The 19,637-nt window shown below is 49.4% G+C and overlaps 3 protein-coding genes across 7 annotated transcripts in view; 1 reads left to right on the forward strand and 2 right to left on the reverse strand.

The window, feature by feature from the left end:
• Nucleotides 1-6,945: 6,945 nt before the first annotated feature.
• On the reverse strand, nucleotides 6,946-8,381 carry ISCA2 (iron-sulfur cluster assembly 2). The gene is made up of 4 exons (XM_062495108.1): nucleotides 8,280-8,381; nucleotides 7,950-8,118; nucleotides 7,693-7,808; nucleotides 6,946-7,500 (listed from the first exon to the last, which is right to left on the reverse strand). The coding sequence occupies exons 1-4, from the start codon at nucleotides 8,363-8,365 to the stop codon at nucleotides 7,326-7,328; spliced, it is 546 nt and encodes a 181-aa protein (XP_062351092.1). The 5' UTR covers nucleotides 8,366-8,381; the 3' UTR covers nucleotides 6,946-7,325.
• A 53-nt stretch (nucleotides 8,382-8,434) lies between these two features.
• On the forward strand, nucleotides 8,435-14,667 carry NPC2 (NPC intracellular cholesterol transporter 2). 5 transcript variants are annotated; one of them, XM_062495112.1, is made up of 5 exons: nucleotides 8,435-8,521; nucleotides 12,168-12,664; nucleotides 12,748-12,855; nucleotides 13,035-13,207; nucleotides 13,836-14,667. In XM_062495112.1, the coding sequence occupies exons 2-5, from the start codon at nucleotides 12,580-12,582 to the stop codon at nucleotides 13,920-13,922; spliced, it is 453 nt and encodes a 150-aa protein (XP_062351096.1). In that variant the 5' UTR covers nucleotides 8,435-8,521; nucleotides 12,168-12,579; the 3' UTR covers nucleotides 13,923-14,667. The 5 variants fall into 5 exon arrangements, with proteins under 5 accessions (XP_062351096.1, XP_062351097.1, XP_062351093.1 ...); XM_062495113.1 differs by lacking the exon at nucleotides 8,435-8,521 and adding an exon at nucleotides 8,528-12,022; XM_062495110.1 differs by lacking the exon at nucleotides 8,435-8,521 and adding an exon at nucleotides 8,557-8,632.
• A 1,277-nt stretch (nucleotides 14,668-15,944) lies between these two features.
• The window catches only part of LTBP2 (latent transforming growth factor beta binding protein 2), a 70,781-nt gene continuing 67,088 nt past the window's right edge, over nucleotides 15,945-19,637 (reverse strand). Inside the window, exons 34-35 of the mRNA XM_062494207.1 lie at nucleotides 19,323-19,472; nucleotides 15,945-16,154 (exon numbers count right to left, since the gene is read on the reverse strand). Coding sequence (XP_062350191.1) covers nucleotides 15,988-16,154; nucleotides 19,323-19,472 — 317 coding nt within the window. The 3' untranslated portion in view covers nucleotides 15,945-15,987. The remainder of the gene's footprint in view (nucleotides 16,155-19,322; nucleotides 19,473-19,637) is intronic.

Below are 19,637 nucleotides of genomic sequence, written 5' to 3' on the forward strand. Positions count from 1 at the left end.
TTGAGAGGAGGGGAAGCACCAAAAGCCACCCTAGCACCCTAGGCTGTGCGGCTCTGAGCCACAGCTGCAGGGCTACGACTGAGCCAGCAAGGAAACCTGTGGGTCCTAGCCCACAGCACAAACTCGGCAGCTCACAGCAGCCCTCAGCAGAAAGACTGCTTCTGCTCTCAGGCTATTGTACAGCAGGTTAGTTCCCCACAGCAGACAGAGGCCAGTCACTGCTTTGCAGACAGAGCATATACAGCAAACCTTTCTCTGTACCCTCTACCTTGGCATCTCATGGGGCCAAGCCAGCCTGGTCCAGCACCAGCAGCATATCCTCCAGCAAGCATCTGTCCATGCAAACCAGATAAAGTTTGTCCAGTGCTCAGCACCTAAGGAGGTCCCAGCATCTCAGAGAACACTCTCAGTGTCGTTCAAGCAATAGCTCCCAGTCAAACCCCGGCAATGCGTCCAGGCAGTAATCATTCCAGGGTAAAATCCTGCAAGTTCATCAATGTAGAACTCTCAGTGGTCTTCCCTTGATTAAACAACACAAACCCAGGCTGACTGTGTCAGCTTTTTGTCATGTATGATCTGCTACAGCAAGGAAAACTGTTGACCTTGAGCAGCAGCTGGCTGACCTGTTGTGGAGACCACCTCTGTCTCCACACTGACCTCTGAAAGGACAGAGCTTTAGCATCCTCTGCTTTCAGCATGTGGTAAAGACTAGTGGGGCAGATATAGAAGGAGAGCTCTACCACATCCTCTCCCTGGATAATTATTGCATCAGGCTAGAACTGTGCAAGACACAAGCTTTTTCCCTCAGTAACCAAGATTAGACTATGAATAAAAGGAATTAGCTAAAGGTCAAGCCAGTTAGAACAAGAATAATGAAAACGGGCTTAAGGAACAGCTGTGTGCAGTTGCTCAAAGTACAGCAGATTTTGTCCTTTTCCTGACTCAGTGGCTGGGGGAGGCAGAAATTTTAGCAGTGGCCAAAAGCACTTCTGGCTGGTGGACTGCTAGATGCATCATAAGCATATGCCTGTTTTCTCTGCCCTGTATCCCCTGAATCATCCACAAAACAGATAAGCATTGCCTTTCATCCCTCTCTGATGGGTGCTGCCCCCTGCAACAGTCAAAGATTCTCCCCTTGCAAGAACATCCTTCACTCCCGAGGTTAATATGATGTGCCCTGCTGCCTCCAGCCACAGCAGACAAAGGCTTCTTCTCCTTGGAGCCTTAGACCCTGTAATTAACCCTTGGCCCTTTGGACCAAAAGAAGCTGGGACACTTTGACATTTGGAACCTGTTGGAAAGTTCAATTAACTTCAAGGGCCTTTTATAGGAACATTAGTTGAGGAAACAAATAATTCAGAGAAGTGCTGGAACATTGTCATCAAATTGTTCTGAATGTATCTATTTTTAGATGGTGAAGAATAGAAGCATCTGAAGAGAATACCTTGGAGCCTCGGTGCATGGCATGGTGGCAGTAGTTATGGGCCTCTCTCAGCCCCTCTCTGAGCCAGAGGAAAGGGGGTGGTGATGATGGTGTTGGTAGCATCTTTATTTTATTTTTTTAAGAGAGAAGTTCCATTTTCACCACCCCACCCCCATGGTCAGAAAATGAGACCCACAGATAGAGCTGAAGATAATGGCAGGTTGCCATGGAAATGTGCATTTAGTCTCACTGTTTCCATAGCAACTGAAAGACATACCATTCTGTTCCTCTGAAGGATGCCAAAGGTAAATGAGCACTGATTAAAACAGGGGCACAAACTTGGGTTCTAATCAACAACAAAGACTAGGACCATAAACTCTTATTGCTCAAGCAGGAGATATTAAGAGCCATACAAGTTCTGGGAAGGCCAGCAGCAGGAAGCACTGCACACAAACTGCTCCCACGGGTTGCAGAATCACAGTCTTGGTGTAATGGCCCATCTCACTGTCATGAACAGCTTCAGCTGACTCACACAATATTTCTGTCCACAGCTGGATACTAAACCAACCCAAAGTTCATGATCTACTGAGCTGTTTCCTGGGCAGGTATCTGCATAGATCAAAGCCAGTTGCAGCCTAATCCTGGAAACCATGCAGAGCAAACATATTCCTTAGAACCCAGCAGGATCTGAAATGCACCATTAATCCTCTACCTGGCCCCTAATGGCATTTGGTTTGAGGATTCATCCCCTTACAAAAAAAAGAAAGAAAAAAAAAAGAAAAAAAGAAGAAAAAAATTCAAAAATAAAAAAAAAAGAAAAAAAAAGAGAAAAAGAAGGAAAAAAAATTTAAAAGCCAATAAAACGCTTTCCAAATAGAAGTTTAATAGAATACAGATGGCTGCAGCTTATTCTTGCCAATGCTCCATGTCCTTGAACTGTGGTTCTTTATCCAGGCTGGCTGACAGTTGTATCAAACACACCATTATACAAGGCTATCCCTTCCTCTACTGCCAGTCTCTCTGGCATCTATGGCCCATTCCAGAGAAGCATGGTGAGAGCGTTGGCTGGTGTGCATGAAAACAGGCAAAGAAAAGGGAGCATCAAAACACTGCACATGCTGTTATGCTTTCTGCTAATGAATTTGATGGCAGTGTTTTCTAGTGGAGACAATGTTTGGTTCAGTCCTTAAGCGTGTGTTGTAGCAGCTCATAAGGAAATACAGCACACTTGCTCTGAATTTTTCTCTGAACTCCCAAGAGCAGCTCCATGGAAAGGGACCTGGAAGTCCTGATCAGTGACAAGTTGAACATGAGCCAGCAGTGTCCTGGCAGCCAGGAGGGCCAACCTTGTCCTGGGGTGCATCAGGCACAGCATCACCAACCAGGCAAGGGAGGGGATTATCTTGCTCTGTTCTGAGCTGGGGCAGCCTCACCTCGAGGCCTAGAGGCAGGTCTGGGTGCCACCACATAAGAAGGATATAAAGCTATTAGACAGTGTCCAAAGGAGGGCAATGAAGATAGTGAGGGACTTGAAGGGAAGCCATATGAGAAGGGGCTGAGATCACTTGGTAACTGTTTAGCCTGGAGCAGAGTAAGGGGAAACCTCACTTGCAGTTACAACTTTCTTGTGAGGAGGAGCGGTAGACTCTGATCTCCTCTGTGATGACCAGTGACAGGCCCCAAAAAAATGGGATGAAGTTGTGTCAGGGGAGATTTAGGTTGGATAGTACAAAGAGATTCTTTGTCCAGAGGGTGATTGAGACTAGATTAGGCTCCACATGGAAATGATTACAAGACCAAGCCTACCAGCGTTAAAGAAGTATTTGGACAGTGCTCTCAGGTGCATGTGACTCTTGGGGCTCTCCTGTGTGGGGCCAGGAGTAGGACTCAATGATCCTTGTGGGTCCCTTCCAACTTGGGATATTCTATAATACAGTAAGCTCCACTGACCAGTCCCAGCTTACAGTGTGTGAACAGTGGAACTGTTCACAGTGTACAAACACAATCTTAAAAACTGAGGTTTTCTTACTTGCAGCTGCTACCAGATGTTTGAAATGTTTGTAAGGTTGAAAATAATCTTGGTACAGAGCATGTGCCTTCACAGTGTGGGACACAGACAAGAGAAGCCTTCTTTCAAGCATTTCTCCTTCCCATTATTGCCTCCTCCACTGTTCAGTGATTCCTCCCCCAGGTGCTGGATTCAGGCAAGCCCTTAAAGTGTCAAGAAATTACACTACTGTGTGGGAGAAGCAGAAGTCCCAGTGAGTGTCATCTAGAGGTACTGGCTCCTCAACCTTAGTTGTCTTCCTGACTCACCCAACAGCTATGTACAGATATATAATGACACAAGAGAAAGGTCTGAGATTAGTGAAATTCTGTGTATGAAAATCTGTGGGTGAGACAGACAGCTATGCCCCTAACATTCACCTTAGTTTGACCATTGGTCCTATTGTAGCCACTCACCTCAAAATGTTCTTTGTAGTAAATGGTATCACACAGGGGCCCACCAACACAAGCATTGTACTCATGCATATCCCTAAACCATGAAATATAGGTGATAACAAAGATCTCCTATTTCCCTACCACTGCCTGGCTTGAGGCCTTGAAGTGGGACCCTCAGTTAAGAGGCCTTTCAGATACCAAATCTGAAGAACAGAGCCAGTCACAGGCTGAGGATATGCTGGTCATCTACCAACAAGTCTCTACAGACCTTCTAGAAGCTCTCACCAAAGGGAGAATTTCTATTCCATCTTCTTCTAACCTTCTTGTCAGTGACACTGATGATTGTGCCCTTTTCCCTTGAAGTTTCATCTTAAGGCTTCCATAAATATCTTTCTTGATCATTCATTCCTTGTCAGGTGGGTGAACTGAGAGAATCCTCCTTCTTTATGTGGGAGCAGGGAAAGATTTTCCACTGCAGTTTCTCATTTGGCATGAAGTAAAGACAGCACCTCCAGCTCCTTCAGCTTCTCAGTGGCTCAGTACAAGGGCTCCTAACTACTCCCACACCGCAGACCTCCTGCAGACATGCCTTGGCAGCCCCTCATGGTCCAGGAAGCATCAAATCCCCTGTCTAATCTTCTGTGTCCTCTTGGCACCATGAGTCTTGTCCCACAGGCTAGTGTGGTGCCATCTTTGTCACCTATTCAGTGCACAAAACTTGACAGGTTAGAATTTTTCAGTAGAAACCAAGATCTAGCTTTCCTGCCTACAGAGCAAAAATACACCAAGATCACCTTTGTACCCCTCTGTCAACAAGAGCCCTTTTGCTGACTTCCTAACATTGACAGAAATTCTGATGTACTGACAGATTTCTAAAGAACCAGGACAACTCTGGAGGTGACAGACAGCCTTTTCCACCCATTCCCTAATGGGAACTGGAAAACCAGTAGCTTTTGCCAATAGGTTACACCTTCTCCCAAGAAGCAGGACTAGGAAGCCAATAGCAACATGGTGTATGGGCTGGAATCGCTCCAGCTCCTAGAAGTTTCTCTGATCTAAAGAGCACACTCCAGCAATACCAGGCTGCATCCAAAACAGACAGCTGCAAAGAAACTTTTGCTCTTGCTTAGGTCCTGCATGGAGCAAATCCAACCTCACACCAGAGATGCCCGAGTACGTCCAGTGCAGTGAGTCCCAAGGAGTAAGGGGTCCACCTAGTGCAGTCAGAGCAGTACTGCCAGAACCATGGGCAGAGCACATCACACATGGGAGCTTCACAGCAACGCTGCAAGCGACACTGGTGGGCATCAAACCAACACTTTGGGCACCCAAGCCTTATCCTCTGTGCAGTCCCAGCGAGAGGCAGACCCTCTGAAAGGGGCAGCACTCCACATGGACAGCACTTGCTCCATCTACTATATTGGTACAGAGCAAGTGTAGAACAGACATGGCACATTTACATTTAGCAAAAACAATAATTCAAGATGAAACCTGCATGTTTACTGGGGCTAAAAGCTATCTTTAGTCCAGGGAGAAAAAACCTTGGTAGCTGCTGGTTTGCTACCTCTCCAGCAATACTGCTGCACTTTATTTTCCATACAAGACCTCAAAAGAGACTTGACCTAGGTCAGTCTGTGTGAAATGGATCAAGAATGGATCTTCCTGGTTCAGAAAGCAACTCCTCTGTCCTACTTATAGCTATCCCAGCAGAAATAATTTGAGTTTATCTGATGTATTCTACCTACACAAGCTTTAAGGTCTTACACTTTTCAAAGGCAGCTCTGGCTGACATCACCTTCAAGATCTGGGAGCATTAAGGTAAGGTTAAAACACCCTGAAGGGGTTTAGACAAATCTTTTAACCACATGCTTTTAATCCCTTTCACATAGTGCGACAGCTCTCTGATAGCAACATAACTAGGTAGACATTGACTACAGGAAATGGAAAAGGGCTAAACTGAAAAAGCCACTGCTCCACCTCCTATCCATGTGCATCCCTTTGTGACAAAGTCAGAGCAGGTCATGTACAGGTCCTGTAACATCTGCTGATGAAACTGAAACTAGGTGGCTATCAGCTCTAAGCACTAGAAATAAATAGGCAAAACAGGGCTGAGCACAGGCACTACTAAAGTTTAAAAGGGCATTTGGGAAGCTCAACAAAAAATGCCTGTGGCATGGTCTTGAAACGTTCAGTTTGCCATAGGCAGTTCCCTTGAGACCAAAGTCATGCAGTGCTCCCACACTCACGTGAAAGACTAAAGTCTTAAACAATTTGGTTATGATCAGATAAAACACAAAAGAGGGAACAAAAATAGCTTCCCTATCTCTCATCTAGAAGCAGGTGAATCACTAACTTAAAAGACATCTAGTAGCAGATAAAAGACTATAGAAAATGACTAATTGAAAGGTTGTTATTCTGGAAACTTCTAGACTTCCCATTCCATGGGACCCTTAGACATGAGTGGAGCTATTCCAGTCTTGCATCAAAACGGGCATGATAGACAGAGACTAAATGGTAAACCAAGTTATGGAAAAGTTTCCCAGACAATTGTAAGTCAAAAGGATTTGCAAACCCTTAGGCAGTACTCCTGCTCTCCTCTATCACCTCAACCTCCTTTCCTGCTGGCAAGAGCAGGCAGCAACCACACTATGAAACCTGAGAGTCTGTAAGACCTAAAATTCTCAGTCAGGCTTAGGAACAGCCTAAAATAGCACTGGAGCATAGAGAGCTGTGTATTTTACTTTTTCATATATATTCACCAGGCTTTTCTTCTTTTTATATAGAAAAAACATAAGCTATTAATTCTTCATACCTCATTTTTTTTTGGTTTCAGTTACTCTGAACAAGTAAAAAACATCATCCCAGGAACTTGCAGCTAACCATAGGTTCCTGGGACCAAGAGAATCCTGTTCAGCAACAAAAAAGTATCTGGAAAAGCCCACTGTAAGCTGGGCAGTGGAGAGCCAGCAGTACATGTGAGAAAGACTCCAAGTCCCATTCATTTGGAAGACAAGCAGTAAGCAACACTAACCTGAAAGAGTCCACATTCTACCCACATGTAAACACACAAGCAATACTGATCAATCTCACAGACTTTTTTTAGTAAGAACTTTCAATAAACATACACACACACATATATATACACAGCCTTCTCTTGCAGACACAGTTAAGTAGTTCCACATTCAGGACAGGGCAGGCCAGTCAGCACCACTTGGCCAGTGGTTCACAAGGCGCTGAAGATGCTCCTCTGTGTGTGCTCATGGCAACTTCATTGTTTCTGAAGGGGAGGCCAACAAGTCTTGGAGACAGACTCAGTGCAAACACACACACAGCTGCAGTAACGTGTAACAGCCGTGTCAAAGTGTAAGGGAGATGAGAGGAAGCAGCAGGGAAAAGAACAAACATAAACCCTCTGGAGATTGTCAAAATTGTCTGCAGTGTCCATCCATGAGAAGTCCAATCAGAATTTGACAGAGAAGGAAGTTCCACATGAGCAACCCTTCTCTGCCTGGGGGTTGCTCACCACCTGGAAGGAGCTTCGGATCAGCTCTTGGCTGAAATCCACCATAGATCCTTTCACAAAGGCCAGGCTGTCTACATCCACGACCACACGGGCACCACCTTGTTCGAATACTCTGCAAAAAAAGCAGCATATTAAACCACTAACTCTGCCAAAGACCTTACAGAGAAGCACAACTTCAGCACGCTCCTTTATCTCACAGGCCTCTTCCCTTCAACACAAGACACTATTATCTCACACACACCCCTCCTGCCACTTTTGCAAAGAACAGCAACACCTGCCCACCAAACCGCCCCTTTGTCCTTGCCTGTCATCGGGATTGATAACTGTGTCCAAGGAAAACTTGTACTGGAAGCCAGAGCAGCCACCTCCTTCTACCTGCAGCCTGAGAAACTCTGATCCTTCTGCAATCTCCAGCAGCCTCTGCAAATATATAACAGGAAGGTGATAAAAAGGCCTGCTGAACAAATTGGTGAACACTCAAACTTGTCTTCTCTGCGTGACGGCAGAGCAGGCAGCGTGGAAACCCTCCCGGAGACACCTGACCCCGCCCAGAGTCTCCACCTTCACGCAGCTCTCGCTGAGGAAGATCTGTTCTTCGCTGGGGCCGCTCTCCGTCGGGCCCGGCTCGGAGAAGGACGACGCCCAGCGCAGCAGGGAGCCAGCTGGGCGAGCAGGGCCGGCCGGGGGCCTCGGCAGCGCTCGGCCTGGGCACGGTGAAGCGGAGCAGCGGCTGCCTCGGGAAGAAGGGAGAGGGGGTGCCTCAGAGGGGTCCGCGCCGCCGCAGCGGGCGGCGGGCCCGGCCCCTGCAGTCACCACCCCCTGCCGCGCAGCGGGGACATTCTGTGACCCCGAGGGAGGGCCCAAGAGGCCGATAGCCCAAGGGAACGGTACCTCGTCCGGCCGCCTAGAACCAATATCCACGACCGCCGCAGCACAGCCTGCGCCGCCATGCCAGCCCAGCCCCGCCCCGCCGCCATGGCGGAAGTGCGGCCGCGCCCACACCGGGGCGTCACCGGGGCGGCGGTGGCCGTGCCCGTGCCCTTCGCGGGCGGTGCTCGGCCGCGGCTTCGGGGAACGCGTTACGGGCACACAAAGTCACGAAACTGCTGTTCGCAGCCACGAAGCAGTGAAGGGTAATAAGCAGCGAGCGCTGTCCGTCAGCGCATGGTTGTCCCGGGATAGGCCGTAAGGTTATGATGAGCAAAACCCAAAGACGGATCAAGGTGCCGCCGCAGGGGAGTTGGGTAGGCTGAAGAACAAACACGGGAGCAGGGAAGGGGGGTTTTAGGGTTTTTCCCTGTTCCCGGCTTTTCTGGTTTGGTCTCCTTTATCAGGTGGAGGCTACTCTTCCTTCGTTCGAGCGCTTGGCGCGGCGCTGCCGGCGCTGCTCGGCTTCACGCCCACACTGTCCTCGCCTCCCACCGCAGCAAGGGCGAGAGGAGGCCCCGGGCTCGCCCAGCTCCAGGCAGGCCCCTATGGCCAGCTGGGGCGTGTTGCCCTCCCACGGTGGTTTAAGCTCCTCCCGATCGTCTGCCTTGTGACAGCGGCCCGGCCGGTTCATCACGGATGCGCTCGGGGTTAAAAGTCTTTATCTCTTTGTTCCTCATGTGATTCTGTGGGAGGAATCTTGTTCCTCAGCCCTAGCCAGGCCTGTGGAGAGTCATACAGTGACGGTGTGGAAGACAGGGGGAAGCAAACCTGTCATCCCAGCAGGAGGGGGTAATTTACTGTCAGAGGACTCGAGGACCTTGTCACAGTTTGCTTTCTCGCCATCCTGCTGCAAACAAGGTGGTTCTTCTGTAACCACGGGGTTTTGCTTTTTGTTCTACCCTGAGCATGTAAATAAAGACTGGTTTGAGCTGTTTAATTTTGCTTACTCTTGGGTTAGTTGTAATGGTGCTAGGATAAAGGCAGGAAAGTACCACAGGCAGGGTCTTAGTAGGAGTTCTAATGCCAGGCACCTGCAATAGTTATTGAATCCTCATCAGGCATATCAGAACACTGAATGTTTAAATAAAAACATACTGCGGTGTTTCTTGATTATTACCAGTGTGGCATCCCAAAAGCTGACAACTTTGGAGGAGGAAATGGAAACCTCCTGGGAGAAAAGATGAGGAGGGATCATGCCTTTTTATATTGCATTGGTTTTCTTTCTCACTTTTGTAGGGTGTATTAGATTGATCTTGCTGTGTTTCTCCAAGTTGTGGCTGTATTCATTCTGACACCTTTTGGAGAATGGATGTAGCCCCAAAAAACAGACACTTTAGAGTTGCCTTCATTTTTATTGTGCTAAAGTGGCAGAAAGGTGTTAAGTGACAGAAATGTGGCAAGCAGCTTCAAGGGTCTTTGGGACATTGCTGAAATGGTTAATGAAGACTGAAAGAATGAGGAAAAGGTCAGCTAACGTCACTCACAGTTAATATAATTAATAATCTGCTGTGCTGAGGAGAGACTCATGTTCTGGGGAACATGAGTCTCTTTTTGCTGTGACAAGGGGAGGTGGGGTAACTAAGGAGAACAGCTATTCCCTTTCATCTCCTATCACTGGCCGTTTTTTTCCCTTCAGTCAGCTGTGTGGTACAGGGATGGTTGCTTTTTTTTTCCATGGAGTTACAGTCTAGTTTTTCTTCCTTCCTGGGTTCTGATTTTGTTGGTCATCTTGTTCCTGATAGCTGGACATAATCTGTTTTTAAGTTTATGTTTTGATTTTCTCTTCTTATTCTGGTTTGTGGTGTCTTGGTTTGGGGGAGTACCTTTAGCTCTCTTTAAGCACAATGTATTGAAGAGATTTATCTGAGAGTTGAATTTTCTAGGATTTTTTTTTTAATCCTCTGCAAATGATGCTAAGATCGTATTTTATCTATTTTGAAGGGAAACTAAACTTGTTGAAGTGCTTCAGAAACTGTTGATAATAAAACCTCTGGTGTGGTCTTGAATACAAAAGTGGATGTGATGAATTTAAATGTGAATTCTGATGATCTGCAGCAAAAGGAGCATGTTCTGGCTGAAAGAACAGTTAAATTGATTAGTCTCTGTATGTGGATTTTCTTGAGAACCTGCCTGCTGTATTCAGTGGTGTTGTAGTGCCTCAAGCGCATCTGTTTACTGAGTTGCAAGTGCTATGCTGTTAGAGAGGTTTGAATTAATCAGGTGTAGATAGCTGCTGAAGTGGAACTTCAGGCTTTTTTCCTCGTGTAATAGAGTTGGTTGAACTACAAAAATTAACAACTGCAGTATCAGTCTTACTGGAAAAAATTTGTCTGCTAACTTTCTTAACCTTTTCTGCTGGTGTTTCTGCACCGCAGCATAAGCTCCCTGTGATGCTGGTATTTTGAAAGTTTCTCCATCTGCAAAATAATGAGACCAGCCTGAAGTTGATTTGAATCTTTCTTAAGCAATGTTTGGCTCCAAGGGAACATGGAGGCTTGTGCCTGTTATCAGATGGCATAGGGGGTATGTGCCTAAAAGCAAGGTCTGTTTGGCCTAAGATGCTTGTGCTGCCCTGGGGAATTTAAGCTTTAGTAATGTTATTGCAAAACTGAACTATGATAATGTATGATATCAGCTAAAAACCTTGGGTGGAAGGTTTCTGCTTCTTTCTTCTGTAAAGGCCTTGGCTGTAGATTTACAGGCTTAGATTTATTAGGCTTTTTACTACTCCAGTTTGGGGTGCAGGGAGGGGAAATAGACATGCTAATTTAGATCTCAGATGCCATGATTTTTAATTCAAAGCGTTTGAAATATGTGTTGACTTGTATGTCCATAGTCACTTCCATTTTGTAAAAGCATCTGTGAAGCAAAGATACATGGCGAATTGTTTCACAGGAAGGCATTCTGATTTAATGGACTCTGGAATTTGCTTCCAAGCAAATTCCAAGCACTGCTTATCCTGTGAATGTGTGATGGCACTTTATGATGTTGCTCTGACCTGACTGCAGTTCTGCTACCAGCAGTCAGATAGGCAGCTTTGTTTACCATCTGTAAGATTTGAAGGATGGAGATAAGGGAAGCCTTTTGAAGCGCGTATTTTCCATGCACAAGGAAAAGCCTTTATCTGGGTCAGTTATAAAGTATGCTAGGTAGTGTTAAATACATGGCTTAGTCTCAGCAGGGCTTTTTTGAGGGTGTTTTTTTGGGGTTTCTTCTCATAGGGCTGTGGTAAGCACTTTGTGATACATGTGTTTGGAAACTGAATGCTTATTCAAAATCTAAAAAAAAACCCCAAACATTAAAAAGCCCTACACCCCTTCTGATGTAACACCCTTTGCAGAGGGCCTCAGCAAAGCCTGGGGTGCCACCTCTGAGTCACTTGGCCGTGCAGCTGTAGCTGAGCAGGCAAACACCTCACTGGGACCAGAGGTCTGTAGCGGGGACAGTGCGTCAGCTCTGCCACGTTCCCACCAAATCACACGCACGTGCCTCCCCACCGTGTTCTGACATGATGGCAGAAAGGCTGAAATTTGCTACTAGGTGAAATTGGTGAAAAGTTGTAAACTTCAGCTTGGATCAAATGCTTTCTGAAGCGTCGTCTGTGCCTTGGCATCCACAGCACAAAGCAGGGAGTCTCTGGCGATTCATGAGCTTGAGAAACAGGACTGACGTGTGTGCTCTGTGAAAGATGGCCTCCATGCCAGGTACTCAGCGGATGTCACTCTTGGCACTCATGTTACGCAAACAGCTTTCAACATGCAGAACAGGAGGGTATGGGATATGCATGAACAAGGCCAGGGACAGTCTGTTACAGCAGCTTTGTGGGCTTTATCTTTTATCCCCTTTCAGTAGAGGCAGCAAAAGAGCGACCCAGCCCATGGCACTGCCTGTATCTGAGCCTGTCCTCCGGCTGCTGCCTTTGACACTGACTGTCCCAGCATAGCCCAGGAGTGAGGATGTCCAGTGGCAGCGCTTTTGGAGATGGTGTCTGTCTGTCTGTCCAAGGGCAGTAGTTCCAGCACACCACCACTCCCGGGCCGTCCTCTCGTCCCCTGTCACGGCGGTGCTCCCAGTGCCCTTTTCCCGGCTGCAGCCTCGGCCGCGGGGGCGGGCGGTGCCTCCCCCCGGGAGCGCGGGATGGCTCCGGCCCGGCCCCACGGGCGGGGCCCGTCCCGGCTGACCGGCGGGCGGGGCCGCCGCGCTCATGTGACCCCACGGAGCCGCCGCTGCTGCCGCCACCGTGCCCGCAGCCGCTGCCGCCATGGTGCCGTCCCCGCTCGCCCTCCTCCTGGCGCTGGGCGCCGCCGCCACCGTCCTGGCCGAGCCCCTCCGCTTCGTTGACTGCGGTGAGTGGCTCCGGACCGCGGGGCAGCGGGAGGAGTGCAGCAGCAGGCGGGGACGGCCCGGTAATATCGACTCTTCCTTGCAGGTTCCGTAGACGGCAGCATCCAGGAGGTGAACGTGAGCCCCTGCCCCACTCAGCCCTGCCTGCTCCACAAGGGGACATCCTACAGCATCAACGTCACCTTCGCCAGCAGTAAGGAGCACATCCCCAGCGGGAGTGGGCAGGGACAGATGATCCCCTCTGTGTTCCACTGGCGGGAGGGGAGAAGGGTGGCTGGAGAAGAATCTGGGTGGGAGGAAAAGTGTCCCTTAGTTGTGTTCTTGCTGCCTGTGGGGTATGTGAGGTATATGGGGTATATGTGTGTTTTGCAGAGATCGAGAGCCAGGGCAGTAAAGCAAGGGTGTATGGGGAGATGCTGCACGTGGACATACCCTTCCCTATTCCTGAACCTGATGGATGCAAGTCTGGGATCCAGTGCCCCATTCAGAAGGGCCATTCCTACAGCTACCTGAATAAACTCCCTGTGAAGAGTGAATACCCCAGTGTAAGTATACAGGCAGCGGGTCAGCTTCTCAGCTACTGTTATACTGGGGTAGCCTTACCACCTGCCTTTAAGGGAAGACACCTTGTTCTGTTCTGGTGAGAGAGAGTAGACTCCATAGACCATCTGGTGTTCTTCCTGCTGTATGACTCTAGTTTCAAGTTCCCACTTTGGGACAGACCAACAAAGGAAGCAGCCTAGCTCCAGCTGCTGAGAAGTGGCTTTAGCTGCTCCAGTATCTTCCTGTGCTGTGCCTCCCACCAGAGCCTGCTGCATGCAGCTGAATGCTCCCAGACTGGGTGTGCTCGACTCTGGAGTGCAGTTCAGCTGGGGATGCTGCAGGATGCTTCCACTCGACTTTCTCAGGGAGTGGGAGTTCGAGTGCAGTGTGTGGAGGTCTCCTGTGCATGTCACTGATCCCTCTCCATTCACAGATGGTACTCCAGGAATCAGTGCATGAGCGTGGCTCACCTACTGCACGCAAGGACAAGGCCCCAGCTCTGTCCTCTTTGTGCAGAGGTCCCAGGACCTCTTTGTTCCACTTGTTATCCAAGTGATAACTTTTCTCCCCATGCCTTTGCCTTAAGATCTCCTGACCGTTCCTGTTTTCCTCTGTTCCTCTCTCTTTCAGATTAAACTAATTGTGAAGTGGGAGCTGGTAGATGACCAGGACCAGATGTTGTTCTGCTGGAAGATACCAGTGCAGATCACCAGCTGAGGAACCCTGCCATTAGTAGGGCTTGGGGAGGGAAAAACCAGAAACAACACAGGCCAAATTCTTTTATATAATAAACATTTCTTACTGCTTCCTTCAGAGCTCTGCAGCCTCTGAGCAGCCAGCACTGTGTTCCTTGCAAGATCACCCACTGGCAGAGTCCTCTTACTGTGTTAAGGTGACACCCCTGGGGTGTTCTTCTAGCAGCTCAAAGGGCAGCAGTGTCTGCTGCAGGAGTGACTGAGCATCATCCACCAGCCGCTCTGCAGAGGCACTTTATTTGTTACACATGGAGACATGGAGCTGTCTGTCCTCAGAAAGGAATTTCACAGTGATGAACCTGGCTATTGTCTGAGCTGCTACCTGGTAACCCTTCAGTGCCTCTTCTAGAATGCCGACTGCATCCACTCTCCTGTGTTTCTCCTGCTCTGTTATGATCAGGATGCCCCTGGGACCTGCATTTGCTATCCATGCAGCTGAAGCAGAGGGAAGGAGAGGAGTCTTTCCTTGAGCTGCCAGCCTGCTTTATTCTGGGCCTCTGCTCAAGCCAGCAGGACTCCAGCTGGGAAAACTTCCTTCTTGTGGATGCAAAGCCAAATGGCATTCAATGTCTCTGCAGGGATGATTCTTTCTCTAACTGATGGTTTGCACTACTACTAACTTGGAGCTGCTGCAAGCTCCTGAATCTCTTTTTATAACCTTCCTTTTAATAAAGGCTAGACAAAATCTGCTTGTGTTACATTCTGTAAGTGTAGAGGATCAGGAGGAAAAGCAGAGAAGCTGGGCATCTTCTAGTTGGTGGTTTAGCTGGTCTTAGCTGAAAGCATGAATAGAGGGGGTACGCTGACCTAAGTGTGGGTGACCTGGAAGCAGCCAAACATCTCTGTTGCTGATATCCAGCTGGCAATGTCCAGCTGTGCTCCTGCCTCACTAGTCCTACGCAGGCTTGAAATTGTGCAAAGGCTCCCTGAAAAGGTGGTGGCATAGAATATAGCCTTGCTTGCTGCAGTACAGGTAAAGGTCTTTATACTGAGGGGTCCAGGGCTGGAAAAACAACTCCCAGACCTGCCAGAGAGCTCTTACCAACTGCAGTAACTACACTTTCTCATACAGGAACTGCAGCCCGCTTGTGTGAGGACAAGGCAGGGTGTGAACAGCTACAACTTCTGTACTGCCTGCAGAGACTGGAGTTGGCTCCTGTCACTGGTGCTGGGCTGGGGATTTGGCCTGGCAAAGCTCTCTGCTCTGGCTCGGGAGCAGGAGGCGGCCATGTGCCAGCTGAGAGGGCTAAGAATTGGCTTACAAGTGGGATGGCGCCGCCTTTGGCAGAGGCAAGACAAGCATAGTTCTGACAAGCCCCAGTGTTTTGAGCCACAGGGGCCCAAAATAAATGTTTTATTTAACAACATGAGAAAGTTTCCAGCAGAATCAGTTAAAAAAAAACACGACACCAACAACTTTACAGAAAGGAAGCTGGACCTGCTTCCCCCTCCCCCTGCCCACCCAGCATGGGGCACAAAGTGTGGGGCTAAAGGCCATAGGGAGAGCTGGCCCTGGGGCCCCTCAGGCTTCTTTCCCATGCCCCAAGGTTAGGCTGCAGCTCTAGAAAGCTGGGGTGGAACCCCCATCTTAAAGCTCTGGCCTGGAGGCTGGATGCTTCACAAGGAGTGGGGCCAGCACCGGCCATGTGGGTAAGGCTTGTCACTAGGTCAGTGCAGCAGTGGCAGAGAGATGAACCCCCTTTCTTGGCAGGGTGAGGGGGTCAGGTTGGGGCTGTGTGGCAAGGGAAGGTGTCCTATGAGCCTCCATGACACAGGGCAATGTGACAGGTGCTGAGGGCTGGGGTGGGCTCTGCTGCAGGAAGGGCAGGGGCTGGCAGAACCAAGAGGGGTGCAGAGGCTGGGAGCTCAGCCCTGACCTATAGAGAGAGGTGGTGTGGAAGCTGTGCACTTCAAAGGGGAAGGAACAAAGAGCCTCGAAGCACCTGCAGCCCTGGGAGGCCTTTCTCTGTGCTCCCAGGTCCCAGAGCCATGTGCAGGGGAGCACCCTCACCCCTGCTCTCCTAGAACTACGCAGCTGCTGGGTTCTGGGCTGTCTGGGGCACGCAGTGGTGTGACTGGGCCAGGGCCACGTAGCCCGGCAAGCATTGGCAGCGGTAGGAGCCCTCTGTGTTCTCGCAGGTGCCACCTCGGCACAAGGGCTCAGGGTTGCCCACCTCCTCACACTCGTTGATATCTGCAAGGAGAAGGATTGGGCTGAGCTGGTGGCACAGTGAGTAGTCCCAGCCCACAGCCATCTCCTTGTGCCCCTGCCAATCCCCCTGGACCTCCCACACAGGGCCTGCCTACCCTGTCCCCTAACCAGTACCTCCAGAACGTCCACAGTGACACCACTAGCCTCCCATGCCCTCAGCATATCTGCAGAGCATCTGTAATATCAAGGGTGGCATCCCCAGAATCCTCCAACACAGTACTGAACTCCGCCCTATGCACACCAGGTAAGAGCCCCTCCGTGCTCTACAGCTGGTGACACCCCCCTGGTGAGCAGCTTTTGGCTAACAAGATGTAATAGACTAAGATCTGGGGAAAAGGCCACTTCTAGCCTTGGAAAATACCCTTTTCTGATCCAACAAGGTCAACCAAGCAAATGATGATGGCCCTGAGAGGCCGATTATCATCTCCAGGACCAAAACACAGAGGGACTTCATGCTGCACAAACAACGGCTTATTTTATTAACCTGCAAACTGTGCCAAAGGGCTCAGCTGGCCAGCTCATCAGGCTGGAGTGTGCACGTGAGCCCTATAGCAGCTGCCCTACTGTGACAGGTCTGCTCTGCTGCATGTACTCACCCAGACACCCTGCCTGAGATAAACCAGCTTGTGGTGCAGCCATGAGCTGGACAGAGTACCCATGTACAACAACCCCAGAACCGTTGTTTGCACCCACAGGACCTCCAGAGCCCAAATCTTCACCTATCAAGGCAGGCCCAACCCCTCTCACCACAAACTCCAGACTCAATCCCCACTGATCAGCAGGGAGTGGGGAGCAGCTGGCCACCCAAGGGAGAGAGAAGGCCAATGAACCCTGGGAGGACCAAAGTGCTCTGCCACCCCAGGGACCTTGGATTATCTCTAGAATAGGTGGAGGGGGCCATCTGACAAAAAAACAGAATGCAGCCCCACAGAGGGATGCTGGAAGCAAAATTTTCAGGGAGGTAAGAGAAAGCACAGCAGTCACAGGAGGAAGATTGAGAGGGGAAATATGAGAAGAGAGTTTGAAGAACAAGGTAGTCTCCAGACACAGCTAAACCAACTGTTGAACTGACGCTGTGGACTTGCACTAAACCTCAGGATCACACATTGCCATGAACAGCATGGCTTGCTTGGAAGTCGAAGAAGAAGTTAGGCACATCAAGGAAGATGTGCTTTGCAGCCTCAGAAGCAAGAGAAGGCAAAAGCTGAAAGAGCAGGCTGGCTGGTCTGGCCACCAACTCGAGAGGAGAAATGAAACAAGAACACTTCAGCCCAGAGAGACCCAAAACCCAGAAGCAACAGGGTAGTGTTGCTAGCAGTCTGCACCAAAACCTGGATTTTGCCCCCTTGGGCAGGGGTGGGGACATACAGCTCACCTTACAGAACATGGGTAAGCTATTGCCCGAGGGAAGTGAGAAGGGAAGTCCTGCAGCAGCTGCGGGAGTATTCTAAAGGCCTGAAGTCAGCAAGGTAAAAACATGGTGATGACTGAAAACCAAGCAGGAGAACTGAAATGAAAAAACCAGGCTCCAGAGTAAAAGGAGGGCTAGTTAGCTCAGGATAGAAAAGGCAACAAGCAAAGGCCCCATAAATATGTTAGGAGGAAACAATGGGGAATGCCAGTCTATTTCTTATCAACAGAGGAAACAAAAGCCAGTCGAGCTGGCTGGAGCAGCTAACACGGGCTTTGTTCCAGCCATCATAAAAACACTCGTGGTGATCAGACAGGGCACAGACCATGTTTGAAGTGTTTAAACAAGGGTGCAGCAGCACAGGGAGGGAAAGGCCACACTGAGATGAAGAGGTTCAACAATCAGTTACATCCATAAAGGTATGTGGCAACGCAAGTTCACATGCTTAGTGTTGCCTGCAGTCCCTGAAAAGTTGACAGTTCTCTCTGAGATGTGAGCATAAAGGAGGCCTCAGAAAAGCAACAAAGGATAAATCTCATAACCATCTTCAAAAACAGAGAAGGGAAAATCCAGCATTACAGTCTGCTCACCCCTAAGCAGTTCAGCTTTGTGAGTGATTAGGTCACAACCTTCTAAAGGATAACCAGATCATTAAATAGCTGGTGCAGATCAGTTAAGGCCTGATTACGTTAAGCCAATCTGGTTCTCTTCCCTGACCTGATAACTGGCCTGTCAGATAAGGGAGGAGTGGTGGATATGATATGCCTTGGCCATGGTGAGGATTTCAACACACTCTCACATGACACACTCAAACAGATTGAGAAAATACCCTCTAGATTAAACTGTGGCAATTGCACAATGGATCACACAGCTGCACTGCAAAGACAATTAGCAATACCTGGCTGTTACAATAAAAACCTTTTAAAGCACAGGCTGCAGTGGTCTGTCCTTAGCCCTATTCCATGCAAATGTTGCCATTAAGGTGCACAAAGGAAGAATCCCCATGCTTATAAAATATACGTGTGTGATGCCAGACTGCAAGCACTTTGTAGAACTCAGACTTACTCTGATAGAGAAGTGGTCCAAACACCAGACAAAATTCACTGAAGGCAAATGCAAAGCATTATGGCCAAGGTAAGGAAAACAGCGCACAAATGCAGAAGAGGGAGTAACATGTCAGGCAGCCATTTTGCACAGCTGCATTTGGGGTGGTATAGACCATGGGCTCTGTATGAAGCTGCACCATTGTATTGTACAAGAGGGCTGCCCTGAGCTGGAGTAAGTGCCTTGCCTAAGGAAAAGGAGAGGGTTTTCATCTGCTGAGTGCCTGAGGTCTCAGCTGGCCTGGGAGACGTATAATGTGAAAAGGATGGAGACATGGCATAGGGATGTAGAGGAAATACAGAGGGAAGATTTAGAAACCCTGTCTCACAGGGCAGGGTGAAAAGTGAGGAATTTCACCAGGGCAGTGGCAAATGCAGAGGACATTAATCACAGTAACAACGGCTTGTGATGCAGAAGAGTGGTATGAGAAGACAGGAGACATCAGCCGCCCTCGGTGATGCCCAGAGCTGCTCTTACCTAGCTGCCAGCAGAAAGTGGCCGGCTGAACCTCTACTGGGAGGGCCCACCCGGCCGTATGGGAAGGAATGGAAAGAAGAGCGGGACTGCTCCTGCTGCCGTCCCGGCTGGCACCGGCAGGGAGCAGCCGCGGCCAGGGGACGCGGGATCTCACTCACCCACGCAGGCCATGCGGGTCATGTCCAGCTGGAAGCCGTCAAAGCAGTCGCAGGTGTATCCCTCCGGGACGCGCACGCAGCGCCCATTCTCGCAGCCATTGAGAATCCCACACTCCTCCGCCTGCAGCCCCTCGAAGCCCTCGTAGAGACCTGGAGTGTGGCAAGGTGGGGTCAGAGCAGGGTGAGCCTTAGCCCAGCCACAAAAGGGAATATCGGGCATGCAGCAAGACAGTGCTGGTGACACCAGGACTGACTCAGAACAGCCAGGAACAGAGCTTGCTCCAAGCCTGGGGCAGCCTGGGGCATGGACACAGT

This window comes from Cinclus cinclus, chromosome 6, assembly GCF_963662255.1.
Source record: "Cinclus cinclus chromosome 6, bCinCin1.1, whole genome shotgun sequence".
In the NCBI taxonomy this organism is placed as follows: domain Eukaryota; kingdom Metazoa; phylum Chordata; class Aves; order Passeriformes; family Cinclidae; genus Cinclus; species Cinclus cinclus.

Bases quoted from the DNA above. Each gene is read 5' to 3' on its own strand.
- ISCA2 (XM_062495108.1), bottom strand. From the start codon at position 8,365: ATGGCGGCGGGGCGGGGCTGGGCTGGCATGGCGGCGCAGGCTGTGCTG. The intron at 8,119-8,279 runs GTACCGTTCCCT...TTCCCGAGGCAG, and splicing joins GTTCTAGGCGGCCGGACGAG to CCGCTGCTCCGCTTCACCGT. The intron at 7,501-7,692 runs GCAAGGACAAAG...CTTTTTTTGCAG, and splicing joins GTTATCAATCCCGATGACAG to AGTATTCGAACAAGGTGGTG.
- NPC2 (XM_062495112.1), top strand. From the start codon at position 12,580: ATGGTGCCGTCCCCGCTCGCCCTCCTCCTGGCGCTGGGCGCCGCCGCC. The intron at 12,665-12,747 runs GTGAGTGGCTCC...TCTTCCTTGCAG, and splicing joins CCTCCGCTTCGTTGACTGCG to GTTCCGTAGACGGCAGCATC. The intron at 12,856-13,034 runs GTAAGGAGCACA...TGTGTTTTGCAG, and splicing joins CAACGTCACCTTCGCCAGCA to AGATCGAGAGCCAGGGCAGT.